Below are 23,329 nucleotides of genomic sequence, written 5' to 3'. Positions count from 1 at the left end.
AAAAAAAAAAAAAACATATTGATGCTCTCCAAACCTTTTTGGAAATACTCTGGGAACTGGTGAGACAAAAGTGAAACATTTTTAAAGCTTAGTGTCCTGTTCCTTCTGATGTTAAACTAACACAGCACTTCAGAAAAAGAACATTGTAGCAATAGTCAAACATTTTGGTTTTTGTTTGATGGTTTCCATAATAATATCCAAGGCACAGATTGTAACCTCAAGCTCAATTGCATTTTGGTTTTGATGCAGGACAATGATGCAAAGCATACCAGCAAGTGCACCTCTGAATGGCTCAAAAAACAAAATGTTTTGAGGATTTTGAGTGGCCTAGTCAAAGTTTGGATTAAAATCCAATTCAGAAGCTTTTGTTTGACTTTAAACAAGTTGTAAGTAGTTGAAAACCCTCCAATGTGGCTAAATTAACCAAACTCTGCAAATAAAAGAGGACCAGAATTCCTCCACAGCGATGTAAAAGACTCACTGCCAGTTATCACTAAGTCTTAATGGCAGTTACTTCTGCCACAGGTAGCGCAACTAGTTGTTAGGTTTAGGGAGCAATTACTTTTTCACATAGGGCCAGGTTAAGTTGGATAGGTTTTCCCCTTCATAAATGAAATCAAAATTTAAATTTGTTTTTTTTTCACACTGCATTATGTTCTTACACTTGCTATGAAAGAAAAACAGTTTTGACACAAAATCTGTGTTAAACAGTAAAATACTGTCCAGATGCTCACTTTAGACAAAGTCCAAGCTTCCAAAGAAAAATGTAACAAAGTTTTGCCTCTTAATTGACAACCCTCGCATGCTCCCCCTCTTCACGTCTACCAGCAACAATCAGTCTTAAGACAGCTCAGCTGACAGACTTAGCAGACCTTTTTCTGGAAATGCACACATGAGCGTACAGTGTTTGAACGGCTTCAGTAAATCCACGTGTTTCCACTGCATTCATTATCATTATAATAAAAGTGTCTGAAAAGCAAAGTAACAGAAGAACGCAGACACCTCACTTTCTGCTTTGTGCTATCATCAATCACCACACAGCTTTTCCTTTCCCCCTCCCCTCTCTCTTCAAACACCAGTTAAAGCCATCATATAAGAAAAATAAAAAATTCACATGCATATTTAATTTCATTCTCCAGTGGCTCACACAAAGGAAGCTGCCACCTTTTAGGACACCTCTTGGAAAAAAGTCTCTATTAAATCTGAGTCAGCGGGGAGAGAGAGAAGATAAAAAATATATGAAACATTTCAAAAGTGAAAAACTACCGAAATTATAGCAAGACTTTAAATGAAGTGCTGTTTATCTTCTCAAGCAGCCAAAGTGTTGTTTTACTCCCTTAGTCACAGCTTGGATGACAATCAGGATCGGTCAACCAGGACGCTATCAGAAGGAGTCTCTCTGCGGTGACAAACAGCAACTCTTCTACTCTCCAAGCATGGACATTACACTCAACGCACGGCTCACCCTATCAGAAAACAAGGCAGGTTTTATGGCTAGCTGGAGAAGGTGGTAAACATAATAAAGTGTACAGCTCCCTGGAATTTAATGTGCTCCGTCAGAAGACGGAGTATAGATATCTAAGGCCAGGGCTGCTGGAAAAAAAAGGCTACCTTCATGATGTAGAAAATAAATGCACTGGCCATACACAATAAGAGATTTATAATGATGTTTTTTATACGTTTTTTATACGTTCCGAGCACCATAATGTGAATGCAACAAGGAGAGTTTAAAAGAAAACAGCAGTACACACACCACCATGAATAGATATGCAGATTAGTCCTGTGCCGGTTACCAATGCCAAGGTTTACAAACTGTTAAAATTTTCCATCATACCCTTCCTAAGTTCTAAAGTAGGGCTTTCTTCGGCTGTATGGAGCAAAGAACAGTGCAACACCATCCTTCCTCAACCCACTGTTGCACACTGCTGGTCAAGTGGCTGAAAGGAGGTTTTTACACAACCATCCAACCCAACCATCACAATTATTAAGCTAATGCTGTTTTGAAACTACAGTTGGAAAGCTACAAGCAGAATGGCTGTAGAGCAACAGGCTGCAGGCTAGCTACCTAAGCTGAATGCATGACTAATTAACCAACTAATATGAGCTTATTAAACTTGTGTTTAAGCATGGGCTGATAGGGTAGAAAACATTATAACCTTGAGGCAATATAACACAATCCACTTTATAATCATATTTATACAAACATTTCAAATACAAATGGAATATATTAACTAAGTTATAAACGGAAAAACAGCAATTACTCCTGCTGCTGCTAACATAACACATTGATTATTACAGTTGTGATAATGTTATCTGTGATTTGTTATTTTGATAGACAGACATAAAGAATAAACATCTGGTAAATTCGGCTATATTCCTCAGGCACTTATTGAGCAAAATATTGTACCTTTACTGCTATTTGTCTCTTCATATAGAGTAACACAAGCATAAAACAATTCAACTCAGTTTATTCATATAGATAAATGCATAACAATTGCTTTAAGCCACTGACTTTGCAGAAACCCCTCATATTAGGAATGCATGTGGCAACAGTGGAAAGGAAAGACTGTCTTAACACAAATTAACATAAAGCACCAGCATGAGCTGCCATCTGCTACGTCCGAGTGGTGATTTGAAAACAAAAACAGACAAATAAAAAATGAATAGAAGGACTGGTCCATAAGTACTTTCTGTTACAGAAAAATTAAAGTATTATTGGCGACAGTTGCTCATTTTAAGAGAGAAACACAGCTATACACAAATGTCTGACTCAGAAGTGCAATCAATGTAATACAACAAACAGTAGTGCATAGTAAGTATAGTTAGTAGCAGCATTAGTTCTTTCAGTGGCTTCGTCGAGGAGAAAGAGTGTTAAACACAGACAGACAAGGCACATTTTATCCTCTGAGGCAAGACAACATAAGGTTTTCTGTAGCAATAGCTCAGCTGATAACCCCTTACTGGAAGGTTACATGGTTAAACAAAAAATATCAGCTGGTTGCTTTGGTTGGCTATTTGCTCTGGTAAAGTTGGATGTTTGCTGCTTAACAGGCATGCCACCCACAGCTTATCAAATGTAGGTTAAATCAGAAATTGTCTTAATAAGAGTGATGAGGTTTAGCTCTTTTGTCTTCTAAATCATGACCATCTGTGTTTTTCAAACAGCAAAATTTGTCTTTCTTGTAAATGAGGGGGGGGGAATGCAGTACCTGTGTTTCTGTTAGCTAAACAGCAGTGCGCAGCACCAGGTGGGGAAGGGACAGCCTTATGTTAGTTTATGCGCAGTATAAATAATAGTTGTTTTTCTCTTTTAAATAAAAGTAATTAGATCATGTTAGTTTAAAATGTTTGTGTAAATACAAATAAACTGTGTTTTTTTACTGAAGCTTACACATTGAAAATCTCATGCTAGCTCAATGCAGACACATCAACAAGCTGACAGAAAGGAGATTAAACTGATGGAGTGTCATGGTTCCACTCTTCACCAGTAAATTAAAAGACTTTTCCAAACGGACTGTTGTCTGTGATCGACTTGAGGCGTGCACAGCCACAAGCTCCTGATACTGTGCACAGGAGCTCTGGTTACCTCCGTGATCTAATTATCACTCGAGCTGTTATCGTATGCTCTCCATAACAAATGCCCCGGCTGCTGCACGCTTAGACTCCACCTCTCCATCCATGTGTGGCTAATCCGTCACCTACCCGGAGAGAGCCAAATACGTCCGGATTGATTTCATCCTGGTTTACATATTTACACACATATACACACTTGTGCAATTAGGAGCACATTTATCGATGGTTTTAGCACCACTGGGAGCCACTGCCAAGCAACCAGATCCCAATAAATCTCCAGTTCCCGAGGCTGCCAGCGAGCAAGACTGATAAACCCAACAAAAAAAATGAACTGGGAATACTCTGAGCTTCAGGGTAAGAGAGTTCTCAGTCACTAAAATTTCCCTGCGGTGTTGGAAATGGTTGATCAAAGCTTTGTCTTGGCCTTAAAATTATCTATAGTTGCTTATGTCACAAGTTATTTATAAAAAGGGAATATTATAAGTATTTTAGTTTGCACAACACTGTCACAAACTGTTTCCAATGTCTATCTGAACTCTGCCTCTCTGAGTGGTTTGCCTTCATCATCTGGGTATAATATTATGAGTGTAGCATGCTGCCCCCAACAGGCTCCTTGCAAAATGCATATCCTGTCTGCTGAATCTACACAGCATCATTCTAATAAAGCCAAACCACAAATCACAAGTTAAACCCAGAAAAAAAAAAAACAACAATGAAACACATTCAGATATAAGAACAGGCAGCTCCACGTGTTTGTGTGTATTTGAAATTAAATCTCCTGACTGCAGGGATCAGCCTCTGTCTGGATGTGATTTATCTATTTATTGATTAGATAATATGGGTTAATGTTCCTTTTTTCTCCCCTTCATAGATTATGTGACAGAGGCGGCAGCTGAAATGACCCCATTTAGTCGCTTGTACACAAATTTAGAGTAACCTATTCACTAAAACTAAAATGGGCAGGATTTTTTGGGGATCATTTAAATAAATGAAATCACAATCTAGTCAAATATCTTGACTCTTTCTACACACAATACTTTGGGTCTAACTTATTTGTGTTCAGTTTACACTAAAAACCCTCCAAATAAAGAGTTTAATAAAAAATAAAGAGAAAGTGACAGTGCAAACACTGTAAGATCAAGAGTAATACAGATCCTCAAATTTACTGATCATGGATTTATTTGCAGATGAGACATTATAGTCAACAAACCAGTGTTTACATGTTTTGCATTAAGAGTTCATGGGTCAGTAAGTTTTGCATTTCCCTTTTTATTTATTTATGTACAACCCCAAGATGAGTACTTTAAATTTAGTGTAATGCACTTCTACAGAGACACTTTATATCGGAAATACCTTGTAAAAAAATGACAAAAGGGCCTTCTTAAAGCTGAACCAGTAGCGCACCGCCGGCTCGTTTGCTGTGTGAATCCCCTGAGGTTAATCACATTACACAGATCAAGATAAAGTTAGGCGCAAACAGTCCCGGGAATCTCTGTAAACTTGTTATCGCGCAATCAGCGGCGGTAAAACGCCGACGGAGTCTCCCACGCGGAGCGCACCTGTCCGCTGCGCGCGCCGTGGGTCCGCAAAGGTGAGGACAAACTCCGCGCAGCTGAGAGCAGGAGTTCAAATGTGACATTCCCTGGAAATGCGAGGGGGAAAACAAAAAAAACGGCTTCATGTATGAATACAAAATGCTGTAATAATGTATTACTTTGAGGATTCCACACCACAATAATGACTGATCCATCAGAGAGGTGAATAAACTCATTCGAAGTCCATCTCTAACCCGTGCCACGGTGGCGTTAAAGCAGATCGCTAATTGCAAGCATCTTAGGGTGATCATCCTTACCTTTAAAAACTTCCCCTTGGACGAACAACAGGAGGCTCGTCGCCGCAAACAACCAACTGATAACTTTATCCATGTCGGCAGCGCCGTGGCAGCGTTAACCCCGAGCAGCGGGGTTAACTGGAAACTCTTCTTTCTCTAACTAAAACTGTACTTTAGGCTGTGTAAAAATCTAAAGTGGTCCTTCGTCTTTTGTCCTGCGGTGAGGGAATGAGGGGAAGGGGGGACGACTGTAGAGCGGACACGTCTGCTCCTTTGCACTGTGTGGAGGAGGAAGGTGTGAGTGAGTCCTGATTCCTGAATTACGCCTGGATTGAGTGGTCCGGTGTTCAGCTCCGAGAGAGGAGCAGCGTCTGCCTGCGCGCTGTCTGGCCGGTAGAGGGAGCATGTGACGACCGACTGGGAGGGAGAAGGACACGATGAGGTGTCCACCTCTGCTTCCCACTGTGGCTCCCAGTTGGTGCTGATCAGGAAAATGTGCAACGGTTAAAGTTAATGGAAGCATATTTTTATTATTATTATCATTACTTACATTTTAAAGTGAATGAATTACTATTTTAAAATATATAGACATCATGCCACTCCATTATCCTGGCATGACTTCTAGAAAATTGTAAAAGGAATCACATTATTATTTGGAAATGAGCATTTGATGGCCTTTAGTCATTTAGTTCAGCATTTTAAGAGGAAAACAGTTTTAAAAGTTTATTGCATTATTTCTTTAATTGATGGAGGTCAGAGGAGTGACAGCAAGATCCATCAAATTTGTTGTGGAGGTGGACAATTTTGAACCTTTTCAACAACTATAATAATAATACATATGATTAAAAAAGAATTTAATTACAGGCTTTTGCAAATGTTCAGTTGTTTTTAAACACACCAATGTTTATATTTCTATCCACATTGAGACATTGTATTGACTTCTGTTCATTATAACTCAGTTTATGCCTAACCATGACACTTATCCTTACCTTCACCATTACCAGTAAGATCCTAACCCTACTTATTCACACCCTAGCCTTAACCATGGTGGGCCTGCCACATTAGAACTAATCCCCATAAGATCTATTGATGTTCAGAACATAAGTGACCAAACCAGAAGGGCCCCCAAATAGGTAACAACACAGATTTTTTTTTTACATAATGAAGTGAACATTTAGGTCACCTGATGTCACAGGGGGTCATAAGGACTAACCATATGGTGAGAGTAATACAACAAGGCTCCATTACTGGCTTTAGTAGTAACCCTATGCTAGATGAACGACTTGATAATTTTCAGATGTGGATCCTGTAGCATCTATTAGAGTTTGCCAGACTTTTAACTGAGGGACGCAACTTGGCCAGAAAGAGCTGCAATGTGTGGATTCACTCATGTTTGAACCAGACCTTGAACATAGGCCAACTAACCAAAAAATTTAGCAAGGCATTTAAAACCAATACAACTACACTTTTCCAGAAATTCTAAACGTCCCTAAAATCTTCTTATCAGCCAGGTTGTTCAATCCTGTTCAGTCCTGTTGGAGAAATCATAACAATTGTGCCAAACTTTGCACTGGTAACTCAGTATGCACATGCAAAGGCCAACTGCGTTATACATGGGGAGTTCTGTTTCTTATCAGCAATCAGATTTCCAGAATATGCACAAAACTAAGTCGCAAATACGAAATATCTTTTACACATTATTTTCTGCTGGTACAAAAACATCAATTGCAGATTAAAATCTGTTCTCTATTGATGTGCAAAAATTTTTTGTCAAGCTTTTAAATCCCTTCAGGATTTAGATGTTTTACTGTTTGAACATATCTGATTTCCATGAGTAGGTCATTAGCACCTGTTACAAAACATAAAACGGAATGTGTAGTGTGTTGCATGGTGTGCCACAAAATTGAAAAAACAAATTCCCAACTCAAACCTATTTAATTGTTTTCTGTTCACAAAAAATCGATGTAATTAAAGGAAAACACCTAATTACAATAAAAATCATCAGGGTCTCCAAGGCCAGTATAGCCAATAAAGGATCCTCTCTCGCTAGAAAAGACACAAAAACGTATCTATAAGAGGGAAAAAAACTCAAGTGTCTAAGCTTCCTAATGCCCCTGTTCCAAACAGCCTGTCGGGGCTGGAGTCTCTGTTGTATGTTTTTGTCTGTGTTTTTTGACTCCTGGTATGCACTAATGCTCAGCAGTGGTGGAGACAGGTGTTTTCCATTTTGGTGATTGAGTCCTGGAGTACTTAAGCAGGAAGCATCTCGTCGCTCGAGTATTAGCCTCTGTGGTAGCTACTCAGCCAGCCTCGTATTAATTAAGTTTATGTGTACTTTGCCTTTGACAACATTTAACTTGTTCTTTGTTCTTCTTAGTGAACTGAACCGGCGACTACCTGGAGGTTACTCAGGCTGGCCCTGGTGGCTTCGTTCAAACACTAACTACGTTTTCAAGGACCTTCCAAGGATTATACCGGCGACTACCTGGAGGTTACCCAGGCTGGTCCCGGTGGCTTCGTTTCGCACTAGCCTCGCTCCTAGGATCTCCCCAGGAAAGGATCTTCCTCACACACCTACCTGACACCGAACTCTTTAACTTCCCCGGCTGGCTGCTTCCAGACCCGGATTCTCCAGAGACCATTCAACCTAACCTGTTCACCCTCCACCTCTCCGCTGATGTTTCACCTGCACTCCAAGCTCTAACCCAGGTAACTAAGAAATCATTGGACTTACCATTGTCTCCATATTTACTTCTTCTTCAGTCCGAATCCCTCTCCTCTCCTCCTTGCCTACTCCCTCCTAGTAAGAGACATTTCACATTAAAGTTCCGGTTTCGTTTACTGTGCCACTTACCTGTCGTTTGTCCTTACAGTTGTTCCTGCACACCATACCGATCCATTCTCCTTAAATAACCCTTTTTCAAACTTGTACCCGTTTCCCTTGAGCGTGATTCTGCATGTGGGTCAGAGCCATACGTAACACTATGACACAGCCTAGGAATGACACGAATCATCAAGAATTTTCTTCTTAGTCAGTTCTTGCAATTCTTGAGACCTTTGGAATTCATGGCAAAATGTTTTGAGCTCTTCCAAGTTCTGGTGCCGAACTCCGAAACATCTCAGTTAATTCTTAATAAATTCGTAGTTCATTCTTAGATGTCCTAATCGACTTCAAATTGATTCATAGGCATTTCTGTGTTCTTAAAACATTTAACTTCTAAATATCAACAGTCATTATTCAAATAATATTCACTCCTGCTAGTCCTAATAAAACACTTTTTATTATAACTTAATGAAAAATCCTACAAATTGTCAAGAAGCATAACAAATTCAAATTTAATAGTAACTTATTCTTAAATGCATTTGGTATATTGTTAACTGATTCTTAACTGATCCTTAACGTTCCTGCAGTCTAATAGATTCCTGTAAATCGTACTGAAATCTTTACAATAATTGTGCAAATCAAGCCGAATCTCATGATTTATCTTTATCTCTCGTACTTGTGTTGTAACCAAATTCTGGGGCGTCACAAATTGGACCAGGAAATTTGCTTAACTGACTAGTTTGTGATGGCACACTTTATGCTGTCGGTGACAAGTAGAAACACATATCACCTGTGGCAGTGAAGACACACATACCTGAAGCAATTGAGAAAGAGCTGTCTTTCATTAAGAAAGCCCCAAGAGGTCAATGGTTGTAATAGCAGGCACCTGTAGATACTGAACAGATTCAAAAATGTAACACATCCTCTAGATACATCCAGAACTAAAATTGTGCAACTCTATCCAAGGCTATGAAGCCCAGTGGATGAGGGTTGGGGATTTAGGTTTGTTTTGCAACCAGAGGTTGTCATCACAGTCATAAGTTCCTCTGTACACCAAAGTATACGAGAGTCAAATGCAGCTTGCAGATGTCCAACAGCAGAAACTGGTTCATGCAATAAGACAGTTATCTTCGACACAGCAGCAAATCTTTAACAGAATGGCTGCAAAAGGAAAGAATCATTGTGTTGCAATCAAAGTCCAGGCCTCAACCTGACTGAGAAACTGTACTGGGGTCTTATAACAGCCATGATATAATAAATGCACACTATTTCCAATGACCTGAAACATTGTTGTGAAGACGAGGGAGGCAATACGAACTCAAAACAATCTAAAGACAGTGTGACTGTAAGCTAAAGTTGTGAAAGCTTAAAAGCAGACCTACTGTGGATTATTTGTAATCTTTCTTAATTCAACTCGATTTTCAGATGTTGTGAGGACCAGAGGATTTCTTGTAAATGTACATGAAATCTTAGCTTAATAAGAATATTTCCCTTCTTATTTCACTTCTGATCTAGATGATTTGCTGTTAATTGCAAAATAGCTAAACTGAGTCAACATGAGAATGTAAAACACAATTAATAAATAATGCCCACTGGTTATTATTGTTGTTCCATTCTAAGCATTATCCAAAGATAAGACATTTTGCAAGCAATAAACTTTTTTTTTTTTTCATGCTCAACTAGACATATTCCTGTCACAGTCAACTAAAAGCTGCTTCTAATGTGTGGCAGATGGATTTTTAATCCCAGTTCACCTTGTGTGTCCTTTTTGATCAAACTCATGCATTGATCCCATTAAAGAAAACACAAGCTGACATTCAAAAGAACTTTGTTAATTGGCTTGAGAAAAAACAAAAACAAGGTTGCCCCATTAAAACAGATATTTTTAAAGCTCTTATGGACATTATGTAACTTCATAGTAGTCTTATTTGAAACAGAAAGCACAAATAACATTAGGATGTTTTTCTATGCAAAGGGAGAGAGATGCAACTAGTGACAAAGTCAAACAATGTCACATTCCCTTATTGTGTTTGCATGCATAAACATACCCGCCTATTCCCCTTCTACGAGCAGTTTTTATGGCTAATTACAATTCAAGAAGATTGACATAGGTCATCATCTAGTCCCAAAATGACCTCCTCTTGTCAAGGATATATAGCTCCCGTCGCTGTTTTCCAACATAAGGACACAAACAATGGCTGAGGCATTTCAAAGGAACGCCTCGCTGTGGTGTGTAGGTATTGTCTTGGTTGCATTGGTTCTGTTTCCAGGAATGCATGAAATCCAGACCGAGCAAAGCTGTCATGGGAGATGGTGAGAGTGTAAACTTTAGGGATTGGTTGGAATGACTGGATAGCACCATTGTTTGTGTGTGTTGTCAGTTTATAGAGGGAGAGAATCAGCAGTGTGTTTGTGAGGGTGAGATTGTAAGCTGTGTTTCAGTGGTTGACCATGAACACAATTTTAAGTCATGTTGAACAAATATATCCTGTGTCACTCCAGTGGCTGCCTGATATAACCCTGCAGCACCAGGTCTCAACTCTGTTTTGTATTATTCACCAAACGGTGCATCTTGGAGCTGTTTCTGGTCACTAACACCAAAGTCTTGTTTCATTGCTTAGATAATTTTGTTGATGTTAGTGTTATACAAAAATAATCATTTTAGTTTTCAACTTCATATGTGCAGTTACAGTGCTTTGCAAAGGTTTCCATAGCCCTTAAACTTTTTCATATTTTGTCACGTTACAAGCACAGCCATCGGTGTATTTTATTGGGATTTTATGTGATACACCAACACAAAGTGGTGCATACTTGCAAAGTAGCAATATGAAACACTGTTTTCAGAATTTGTTACAAATAAAAATATGAAGTGAGTCATGCATTGCGAGTATTCAGCCCCCTCTACTCTGATACCCCTAAATAAAATCCAGTGCAACCAAGAACCCTCTGAGATGACCTGATTAGAGTCCATCTATTTAAGTGCAGCTATTTAGATGGAGTAAGGGGGAGTCAGGTTTAGCCTAAACCGGCTCAGTTATGGTTGAGCTGCAAACACACCCTCCATTTCTGCTACCTGTGTGACCCCTTCTGTTTTCCAATGGTTATAATCAGTCTGACAGAAAGAGTTACCCCCAATCCTTGTTGTTTTTTAGTATAACAATGGCCACCAGTGGGCTCTACATGGACACACTTTATCAGTGTATTATTTAACTTAGTACCCCTACAAATAGCCCATTCTAAAATGGCCAAACTCTAACACTCAGTTTAATCTAACCTCCACAACAACCCTATACCATTCCAAGCCCTTTGTGAAGTGCCTTGAGACGACATGTGTTGTGAATTGGCGCTATATAAATAAATAAACTGAAACTGAAACGGAAGCTGTTCTGTGAAGGCCTCAGAGGTTTGTTAGAGAGCATTAGTAAACAAACGGCATCATGAACACCAAAGAGCACACTAGACACTGGACGGATGAAGTTGCGATGAAGTTTAAAGCAGGGTTAGGTTAAAAAAGAAAACATATGCCAAGCTTTTAACATCTCACTGAGCACTGTTCAACCTATCATCTGAAAATGGTTAGTGTATGGCACAACTACACACCTTCCAAGACATGGCCGTCCATCTTAATTAACATGCTGACAAGGTGAGTGTTAGTCAGAGAAACAGCCAAGAGGGTTGTGGTAACTGGAAGAGTTGCACAGGAGGGAGAATCTGTTGACAGAACAACTAGTAGTCATGAACTCCCCAAATCTGGCCTTTGTGGAAGAGTGACAAGAATAGCATTATCTCCACTGTGAAACACCGTGCTAGCAGCAGCATGCTATAGGTGTGCTTTTCTTCAGGACAGACTAGAAAGTTGGTCATAGTTGATGAGAAGATGGATGGATTTAAAACCAGTGTAATTTTGGAAGAAAACCTGTTTGAGGCTCCAAAACAATTGAGACTGTGGATGAGGTTAGCCTGTCACCAAGGCTGAAACCCAAAATATATAGCTGGAGCTACAGCTGAATGGTTTAGTTCAAGGTATATTCATTCACAGAATGACACGGTAAAGTGGAACTAAACCCATGTAAAAGCATAACCCCACCCCCAGACAAATTTTGAAAAATGCCACCAAAGTGGGCAGTGCCAAGAGACAATGAGGGCCATGGCCAAGTGTGGGGATGAGTGAGGGAGTTAAGCAGGGTGTGGTTAGGAGAACGAGGGAAAGTGGCACCTAGCTTAATTTGACATATTGAAACATCGAGACTGAGCAGAGCGATGCTCATAGTTTCACCACAGACAGATCTTTGGAGGTGGAGAATTTCTCACCCCCCTCATCACCGGAGGTTAAGGGAGGCTTTGTGGAGCCCAGCGGGCCTGAGCCTTATCAGTTGGAGCCGCTGGCTCAAGGTGCTGACTCAGCGATGCCCGAAGCCAGCGCTGCTGAGGAAGCACAGGACAGAATGGGTCCAGTTTCTGAATGGTAAACTGGTGTTAGCAGCATTATTGCTAACATGGGCTAACGTTTAAAGCAGTAACAAACTTTCAGGAAGTTTACATTTATATCTAGATTTATATTATCTCAAGTAAAGCATATGATTGAAGTTATAAAGCATAAAACACTATGATTGTTGCTCGTAATTCTAACTCCTGACTCGCTGCGGGGCATGTGTCTGAGAGTGATGGTTTTTACCCGAACATGGGGGCTATAATGTAGACATGTACAAAGCTGTACCATTTGAACCAATAGCTAAATTCAGCTGCAGTAGCCACCGTTCAACCCAAAGAGGGCAGCATTACGACAAACATTGTACAATTAAACAAATTTACATCAAAATGTCAAATATTGTACAGTAATATAAATATATAGAATCCTTAAGACCAAATTCATGCAGTATATCTGCAAAAAAGGTTAATTTGGGCTTTAATTGCGCTTTAAGATAAAATTGATAGTGGTCTCTTTTGCTCCGAGTTTGGACTTCGTGGGTCCTTTAGTTTGGATTGAGAACCAGGTGACATGCCTGGAAAAAGTTACTAAAGTCTTGAACATACATCTGAAATGTGAGGAACAGAAATGGAGTCTTGGAAAGCTTCACTCACAAATAGACAACTTAGTATAACACGTTTTGCCAACTAACATTTGTTGCAATTGCAGTCTGCCAAGGTGAAAATATGTAGGTTGGTTCACACTGCAGCGGTAACCACCAGCAATGGAGGAGCCTGTTAGTCTGAAGCAAATTATTTGTTTTCTCCTTTCTACTTCTTCCTGTAGAGACCATTTCCATCAGTTTATTAAAAAAATGATTAACTAAATAACAGGTTGTAATTGATATAAGTGGGAGTCTGATGCTTTGTCAATAAGACACCCTCTCACCCTGTGTGAGGAGAATCACGTGACAAAAAAATCACAGAACTTTAACTGCACTCAAAAGAAAAAAACTATTAAGTCGCTCCGCATGTGGCTGCCTTACAGCAGGGGTTTCACCATTTAATTCCATTGTGATTGTCCCCTGCCTTGATTGTCAGACTCAAAATGAGATTGATTAGCTGTCCCTCATTTTAAGAAATCACTGGCTGCCACCGAGGCTAAACTGTTTTCTAAGCTTTGGATTAAGAATGCAAAATAGCTCTGAATGAACTGCACCAGAGCCAGTCTGTGTGCACCAGTGTCTTAGAAATTAAACTGTGTCATACTACAAATGGAACTGGTGAAACACGTAACTATTACATAGGCTCAGTAAATCTGATAAAGCTCATTGCAGATCCCAGTTAACCACCTAGTTAGCTCTCCACAATGCATTTAGGCAGACTGGTAAACTGTAAAGGACCACATAACCTTTTTGCCCTAGTGGTTAAGGAGTTTCTTGTGGTATATTAGGGGGAAAAAAGAGATAGACTTTCCATTAGTGGGTCCAGGAAGTGGATTAAAATAGGAGTTAATCTTAAAAAGGACAATTATTATGTGTAGTGGTAGCTAGGATTAAAGATGAGCAGGAACATGCAGAGGAGCAATGCTGCTAAAAGCAAAAAGACATGCAGAAATATCCATGTAGCACAGTAAATTAGATAATACTGACTTTTTATGATTCTTTGACTGCTTCAATGTATTGGGATTTCATGCAGCGGTGGTCAAGGAAACTGCTAAATGCCTTTTCAAATATGCTAAACATAAATATCTCAAAACGTCTGTGTGCAATGTTCAGCCCCCTTTATTCTGATACCTCTAAATGAAATTCAGTAAACTGAATCCACCTGTGTGTAATTTAATCTCAATTATACATCCAGCTGTGCTGTGAAGGGCCCAGAGTTTTGTAAGAGAAAGTTTCTGAACAAACAGCATCAGGAAGACCACAGTGGACAGATCAGATAGAAAGCTTTGCTTTGTTATAAAAAACAATATTCAAAGCTTTGAACATCTCACAGAGAACTGTTAAATCCATCATCTGAAAATAAAAAGGTTTGGCGCAGCTGCAAACCTAAAAGACATTGCAGTCCACCTGGAATCACAAACCGGACATGGAGAGCATTAAGTAGAGAAGCACCCAAGGTGCCCCGTAACTCTGGTAGAGCTGCAAAGAATGCACAACTTAGGTGGTATAATCTGTCAACAAGACCGCTATTAGTTGCGAGTTTAAAAATCTAGCCTTCATGAAAGGGTGGCAAGAGGAAATAAGTGTCCTGTTTGCATGTCGGGGGCACAGTACCACAAAGAATAACAAGACCTTGTCAGGAGAAACCGACACTGAATGTTTTGGCCTATATGGTGGAAAAATAGAAGCGTCCATCATTCTAAACACACCAAACTCACAGCAATACATTGTGGTGGCTGCATCATGCTGTGGGAATGATTTTCTCTGGCAGGAAAAGCAAAGATGATCGGAGCTGATGGGAAGAAGTATGAAATAAATACAGGACATCCTAAAAAAAGTGCTTGCAACCTGTTAGAGGCTGCAAAAGATTTGACTCTGGGTTGTCGGTTCACCTTGCAGCAGGACAACAACCCTAAACATCCAGCCAGAGCTGCAATGGAATGGTTTGGAAATCGTGTTCATGTGTTAGAATGGCAAAATTAAAAGTATAACTATAAGTGAAAATCATTGGCAAGGCATGAAAATTGATGGTTACAAACACTCTCCATCCAACTGAGGTTGAACAATGAACCAAGAAGGTAGATGTTCTGAAGCTGCAATTGTAGCAAAAGGTGGTCTATCACGTATCAGCTCAGAGGGGTTGAAGACACATACATGCCACACTTTTCAGATTTTATCTGTACAAACCTAGAAAATTACATGTTATTTTCCTTCATCTTCACAAGTATGCATGACTCTGCATTGATCCATTGAACATGTTTACAACATGGCAAGATATGAAAATCTTCAAGGGTTACAAATACTTCTGCAGGGCACAAGATTGAGAATTAGTTTCATCCTATTTTGTCTCATTTTTAATTTTAATCAATTCAATTTTTTTTCTGCTATCAATTAACTTTTCATTTGTATTTCTCTTTGTTTTTCTGCACTTTCCTATTTCTTTTTTTTTAAATACAAATGCAACATTTCATAATAATTTTAACTTCTTTATTTGTGGTTTACAATGGGCTTTAACACAAAATACACAAATATTGGCATATTAATATATGAAAAATGAAGAATGTACAGCCATAGTGATTTTTATATAGATTTTACGTTATTGAAACATATGTGGGCTGCACGGTGGTGCAGTTGGTAGCACTGTTGCCTTGCAGCAAGAAGGTCCTGGGTTCAATTCCTGGTCGGGGGTCTTTCTGCATGGAGTTTGCATGTTCTCCCCGTGCATGCGTGGGTTCTCATCGGGTACTCCGGCTTCCTCCCACAGTCCAAAGACATGCCTGTTAGGTTAATTGGTCACTCTAAATTCCCCTTAGGTGTATGAATGAGTGTGTGCTTGGTTGTTTGTGTGTTGCCCTGTGATCAACTGGTGACCTGTCCAGGGTGTACCCTGCCTCTTGCCCATAGACTGCTGGAGATAGGCACCAGCTCTCCCATGACCCACTATGGAATAAGTGGTAGAAAATGACTGACTGAAACATATGTTTATGTCTCACTCTGCTTCCCTAAAGAGCACCACACAACACCTGAAATCAGGTCATATGGCTCCCAACAATGCAACACTTCTATATGTGCTTTATTTGACACCATATCCCATAAACACTATCTGGGACAAACACTTATTCAAGGGGGTGTCATCCATCATGAATACATGGACTGTGTGTATGCGCGTGAAAGTGTTAGAGCTTCTGGGAGACAGTGATGCAATAACAAGAACTTACCAGGAGAGGCCGCTTTTTGCTATTTCTCAGTCTGATTTGAAATGCGATCTCAAAAGCTGATATGTTTGGCACATTTTAATGATATTTGCATCTTTTAAGTTGAAATCTGACTGCCTTATGTACTCGTTATAAAAGTAACAATTGTAGTTCTAGGTCTAGTTGCAGAAACATTGGCCTATTTAAGCCAATCACAGATAAAATGGCAGTGCTGGAGTAGTCCTGATTAGTGCTAATAGGAGCACATTTTTACACATTAAATCAGAACAACTGCTTAGCAATGTTTCTGAAATATGAAGGTGAAATAATTGTACCTTAAAAAAATCACACACTTGCATTCTCATAATCATTAATGAAATTAAACCAAAACAATTTATTACCACATGTTGACATTTTTACATTAACATATTTCTGAAAAAGAAGTATTCATGACATTTATAATAATGAAAACACACACAATGTATGGTATAGATGTTGTTGGTGATCAGGATTTTGTTAATTTCAGCAAGATTCAGTAATCTTTAACCAATTCATTGATTGATATTTTTCTTATTAGGATATTAGGGTATGCTTTGATGTTAACATAATTTTATTAATATATGTCAACAAATAGCTGCTATAACACAAAACTATGCAGTGGCACCCAAAGACAGAGAGCCTGTTTGTTTTTTCTAAAATGTTTTATATGCATGGATATTTCATATTAATTTTACCAATACTGAGGAATTTAAGTAATGTACTATATATGAACAATATCAATATACCTTTTTTGTAAAATGTAATAAAAAAAAAAGCAATTTCAAGTGAGGTGTAAATTAGGATCTGCTAACATTTATTTCCACTTAAAAGGAGTAATATCACACAAATATCTTCTCTGGGGCACAAGAAAATAATGTCGTTACTCAGCATTTTGAAGGAGTTTTTGCCAAATTGAACCACAGACATTATGAGCATTCAAGCTAATGCCACATCAGAGCGGAACCAGTTGCAAAGCAGATGCCCGACATCCTTTAATAACTCCAATCTCAAACTAAATTAAAAAAAAGTAAAAAAAGAAAACAAAAAATTGGTGGAATTGGCGGAAAAAAATGCTATGTTTTAAGCAATTCCCTGTGGTGTCTTTTTTTCTAGTATTGTCATAGAAATGTGTGGTTGCAGGCTGATGACAAGGCGAAGACGCGTAGATTAAGTGTAATTAAGCTGCCAGAGTAAATATCAGAAAGAAGTGAGGCAGTTTAAAGTTAATACATAGTTAACATAAAATACTTTAGATTAAAACTAATTTAAAATAGCAGATTTTGCTTTGGAACTGACTGATGGTCATTGATATAGGTCATACGACTCAGCACCCAGGGTGCCCCTCCACTGAGGTCGGCAACAGCGTTCTGTCAGTTGATTATCTAGAAGTGCCCTCCACAGTGTGACCTCTATGGGAAAATATGGCCACACACCAGTCGGTTGGCAATGTAGAAATTTGAAGCTAAACTCCAAGGGCTATTTGTCAGGTTTAAACAACCTAAAATACTTATAACATCACAAAAAGAAGAGAAAGACAAAGAATTAGTTTCTTACTCGCTGCGAGGAGAACGGACAGAAATGTGCTTCAGTTACAAATCTCCTACCGCTCTGAAAAACATCTGTCCGACCCTCTCTTTTTATTATCTTTTAGGGTGGTCCCTAGTTACAATATATGTTGCTGCTCTGAAGGGTGGGATAAACAGCTGCAACGTAAACAGGTCATATACACCATTATCTTGTAACAGCACACTTCCACAGTCTCCACCATCTTAAGATCTGTGTCCTTTGTTCAGCACAATCAGCCACCATCTTTATGACATCCTCTACTGTGACTGCTTCCTTCCCGGCTCCACCTTTGATCCTTGCCTGCAAACAACTCATCACATCCTTACTCACACATACATGAAAGGTTATAAAGATCAAATAGTAAAGTTAATAAAAAAGGAAAAATATAAGATAAATCTATATACAATTATTCCAACACTATTCTACTGCTTTTCAAGGAAACCTGGGATGTTGACAGGTATTTAGGTGAAAATCTAGATTACTTTTCCAGTTGGGGCTAAACCATTGTAACTCTACACTGAACCAAAATTCTTTCAAACAGTGTTTTGAAGTTTTTAAAATGTTTATTCTATTTGCAAACACACAAAAACTCAGAATATTTTTTTAAATTTTTATCTATCCATCTATTTATGTTTTTACGTTATTTATAGAGAGTGAAGTATTCATCTTGGGTGGTTTTTATATCAGAACCACCACTGAGCAGTCAGAACTTTTTGTATCTTCAGACTCAGATGGCTCTGAGAAAAAAAAAAAACTAAAACTACTCCATCAATTCTGAATGAGCTTTACTTTAAATCAGTGTAGTTTTTCTTCTATAAATTACAATTTAGATATTGTTTAATTTTCTTTAACATTTATAGGAATTAATTGTTTTAAAATTCCTGCATGTGGTCTCTGATTAGATGTGCCATACACCATAAAACAAATCATTGTTGTTGGAACATGCACACTGCACCTGTTGTTTTTGTTGTGCTATTTCAGAATGGCCAATTTGATTTGACTGGTAGTAAAATCTGAATACGTGAATCTATTTTAGTTGCGTATAAGCTGGGTTTTGTTAGAAGAAAAAGGTCATTTTTCTAAACCTTAAAAATGAGGAAGTGGACATTCAACTTTAGAATAGATTGCAGTAAATTTCGTCTTTAATAAAAGCATAACCCTAAATTATTAATACAGCTTCGGGCTTAACAGAAATTAACATAAAGTTTGAATTCAGGTCTAAATGTATTTCTAAAATGTTTAACTCAACTACTGCATTGCATATCTAAGTCCAAACTGACAGTTTAACACAAACAGACATAAAGAGTTTATGCATTTGGTTTAATTTAATGTTCTTGAACCTCTCCTGTGTCTTGGAAAACATTTTGTTTATATCATTGCCTTCTTTGTTTTCAGTTGCTGCTGGGTACGACCATCCTTTGAGAAGCTGCCGCTTTAAACTGATGAATGGAACAATATTTAATCAACTCTCTGGTGTGTGTATGTGTGTGTGTTTCTTTTTAATCTGTTGACAAATCTTAAACCACCACCCCTGCCCTGCTCTGCTGTTCTTTCCACTGACTTTACACACCTGATCCCTGTGACCTGAATGCAATGAGGAGCACTGCTCTGTAGTTAAACTTATGCCTGTTAGACCCACACTGCAACACCAGGATCAGCTGATGAGCGATCAGACACCAAATGTGGACTTGTAAATTTTTAACACCTGCTGAGCAACCTACCTTGACCCCATTACATAACAAATCTGAATTTGCTAGTTAGAAAAATGTTAATGCCATCAAAACAAAATTCCAAATGTCATTACTGAGTGATGGTGGTAGGGCAGCCAATTTTAAACAATTTAAGAATTAGAGCATGATTTCATTCTTTATATACACAAATTTGCAAGCACACAGTAATAGCTCCTCATTTAGGAAATGTAGAGAACTTAGTTACTTTGCAGCAACTCCTGGACAGCACCTTTTGGACATCACCTCCTGGGTGACCCGCTTTTTCTATACCCCTATCTCCTTTTCATATGCAGCTTATCTGAAACATATTGACATGTCCAATATTAGTATTGTGCTTTCCAAAGAGTATTTCATAGATGAGCCAACTTTAATTTAAGCATTTGGGATTTTAAATGCAGCCCTAATTCTTAACAAATTGTGAAATACCACTCTTATTTAGGGTCTGCTTCGAAGCTCCAGCTTGGACACCAACTTTTGCATAATTTGTTAGCCATATTTTCTTGCGGTGCTTAAACTGTACAAAACACCAGGGTGTGATGCTTCTCATTAACTAGAAACATAATTTATATAGGTGCTAATTGCTCCCAACAGACCATGCCACCCTGGGTTGTGAGCCATATTTCCTTTATTAAAACACACAACTTGTTTTAAATAATATGAAGTCCAATATCTACCAGATGGCTTCATAGGTCTGCTCAGTTGGTGCATTTCATTAGGCACACTTTACAAATCCACATTAGGTAGCCTCACGGACTCCAAGAAATACAGAGTCTTTTTATATGTGTGTATACTGTTCCCCTCCATGATGGGAATCGTCAGGATTGAAGGCCAAGTGGGCAAAGACCAGGCCTTTAATGCTGTAGACACATAAATAGCTGAGGCTGAGATTGATCAAATGCGAGGCTACCAAGATGCAGAAGAAGCAGCAAACAACACACATACACACACAGACATTGGTATTTCTTTATGTAGGCTTAAGGTAGTTATATAGGGCACTGAGTCCACCTTGCAGCACGTCATGGATAGGCTTGAGGAGAGGGTTGTGAATAATATGAAGTCCTTTATCCAGTGGGTGGCATGCCAACCGCGTCAGTCTGCTCAACTGGTACATCTCATCAGGCACACTTTGCAGTTCATTAAAGTCCACATTGAGGAGCTCTAATGACTCCAAGAAACACAGAGTCTTTGGAAGTGTGTGTATACTGTTTCCCTCCACGATCAGGATCTTCAGGTTAACCAGTTCCTGAATCTGATCTGCAATGGTCTCCAAGCGGTTGCAGGCCAAGTGCAGGAAGACCAGCCCTTTCATGCTGTAAATGCATGTGGGGATGTGAACAATGCGGTTATGACTGAGGTTAAGTTTGGTCAGATGATGCATGGCCGCTAAGCTGCTGGGGAGGCTGGAGATCTGGTTGTTGGCCAAGCTTAGGACCTCCAAGTGTGTGCAGGAGCCCAGCTCCTCAGGGACCTCGCTCAGGCGGTTACGACAGGCGAACAGCACGCGGAGTTTCTTTAGCAGACCAATCTCAGTGGGGAGGCTGGACAGGTTGTTTCCCCACAAGTTGAGAATCACTAGATTGTCCAGAGCACCCAGAGCTGGAGGCAAGGAGCATAGACAGTTCATGGACAAGTTGAGCTTTTGAAGGTCCCGTAGCTCCCACAGCTCAGCAGGTGTTTCATCCATCCCCCGCATGGCTAAACTCAAAGTGCTGAAACCGAAGTGTAAAGTAGTTTGTTTGCGGATTCTCTCAGCTGCCCAGGAAAGGCTGGACTGCTCATCTCTAATTGTACCCTTTTTCCTTTGTCCCACACTCACCTCATTCAACTCTGTGTTGGACACGCTGCGAGACTGCTTCACACCCATCACCTTTGTACCGAAAATGTTCCCGTCACTTATAATAGCATGCAATTAACTCAATCAACCAATCCCTGAGCATTAAGAGGACTACTAAAGACAATTGCCTCTGATTGATCTCCAGGGCTCTTGAATGCAGTAAGCAGCAGATTCACTGTACCGCCTGGTTGCTTGTAGCACTTTGATTCCACAGCTGAGTTTTTCTTACCAACCTGACTTGCAGAGGCTGTGACGGAGCTCTGTACCACAGACACTTGTGATCTGCGTGTCCCAGATCCTTTCTTACTGGATTTCATTCCCCAGCTGGCCCTGTCAATTTTCAAGTCCACACATGGCATTTAGCTCCCCACCCACCAAAAGGCAGGCATGAGATACTGTGTGAGCACAGTCATTCGAGTTCACTGCTCCAGTTAATAATCCTAACTATTACTGGCAGTGCCTCATAAAGATGAGGAAAAAAATTATCTTTAACATAATCTAATTTAGAAAACTTTGGAAAGTTCAAACGTTTAATTTGAGAGCATTTATTCAGTGGGGGAACAATCCTCATGGTGAAAATGTTGGTTTAAATACTATTAGTTGGAGCAGACAGAGAGAGGGTCTTGGATAATCAAGTTTTCTATAGGATTTAGGCCCAGAGACTGACATGGCCATAGAATAAAGGTGAGTTTGTGCTTGGTGGACCTATTCTGTTTTGACTTGGTCACATGTTTGGGTTCATTATCCTGTTGAAGCTCCAAATGATTCAGAGGCCACCAGATTTTTATTTAAAATGGGTTGGTATTTTGATGAGTTCTTAATACCATGCACTCGAATAAGGTTCACAAGGGCTTTGTCAGAGAAACTGGCCCACAGCATCACAGATCCTCTACTCTTCTTAACAGTATATATTCATGTATGTTTTAATGCCTGACTGACTGACTGACTGACTGACTGACTGACTGAGAGGAGCTGATCTTCATCCCAGCTGCTTCACACTCGGCTGCAAACCACCCCAGTGCCTGATAATGTACCCAGTCAAGGTCAGCAGCTCCCCAACCCCAGTGTAAACAGTGTTGGCAAAGTACTGCTTCCCTCTCCTGAGGCGCCAGATGGTTTGCCATAATCGCTTTGAGGCCAACCGATGGTCCTTCTCCATGGCCTCACCGAACTCCTCCCAGGCCGGAGTTTTTGCCTCTGCCACAGCCCAGGCCACGGCACACTTGGCTTCACGGTACCCGTCAGCCACCTCAGGAGTCCCACAAGCTAACAACAGCCGATAGGACTCCTTCTTCAGCTTGACAGCATCCCTTACTGCCAATGTCCACCACCGGGTTCGGGGATTACCACGGCAACAGGCACCGCAGATCTTACGACCGCAGCTACTGGCAACAGCATCGACAATAGATGCAGAGAACATGGTCCACTCAGACTCTATGTCTCCAACCTTCGTCGGAATCTGGTCAAAGCTCTCCCGGAGGTGGGAGTTGAATACATCCCTTCGCCAGACATTCCTAGCAGACCCTCACTATACACTTGGGCCAGCCATGTCTGTCCAGCTTTCTCCTCTTCCAGCAGATCCAACTCACCACCAAGTGGTGATCAGTGGACAGCTCAGCCCCTCTCTTCACCCAAGTTTCCAAAACATGCGGCCGAAGGTCTGAAG

General features: G+C 39.8%; 2 protein-coding genes across 9 annotated transcripts in view; both read right to left on the bottom strand.

Annotated features, from left to right (window-relative positions):
- Positions 1-5,777, bottom strand: part of LOC124870310 (receptor-type tyrosine-protein phosphatase mu-like) — a 247,633-nt gene extending 241,856 nt beyond the window's left edge. For 7 of the 8 annotated variants that reach the window (XM_047368912.1, XM_047368914.1, XM_047368915.1 and 4 more), the window contains exon 1: positions 5,426-5,775. In XM_047368912.1, coding sequence (XP_047224868.1) covers positions 5,426-5,498 — 73 coding nt within the window. In that variant the 5' untranslated portion in view covers positions 5,499-5,775. Of the gene's footprint in view, positions 1-5,425 lie in introns of all 8 variants that reach the window. The other variant, XM_047368913.1, reaches the window with a different exon arrangement.
- Positions 5,778-20,778: 15,001 nt separating this feature from the next.
- LOC124870350 (leucine-rich repeat-containing protein 30-like) lies at positions 20,779-21,911 on the bottom strand. Its single transcript, XM_047368989.1, has 2 exons — positions 21,646-21,911; positions 20,779-21,538 (listed from the first exon to the last, which is right to left on the bottom strand). The coding sequence occupies exons 1-2, from the start codon at positions 21,648-21,650 to the stop codon at positions 20,794-20,796; spliced, it is 750 nt and encodes a 249-aa protein (XP_047224945.1). The 5' UTR covers positions 21,651-21,911; the 3' UTR covers positions 20,779-20,793.
- Between the last annotated feature and the right edge of the window lie 1,418 nt (positions 21,912-23,329).

This window comes from Girardinichthys multiradiatus, chromosome 6 (assembly GCF_021462225.1).
Source record: "Girardinichthys multiradiatus isolate DD_20200921_A chromosome 6, DD_fGirMul_XY1, whole genome shotgun sequence".
NCBI lineage: Eukaryota > Metazoa > Chordata > Actinopteri > Cyprinodontiformes > Goodeidae > Girardinichthys > Girardinichthys multiradiatus.
Note: the sequence above shows the minus strand (reverse complement) of the source record. Positions and strands in the feature narration are given on the sequence as shown.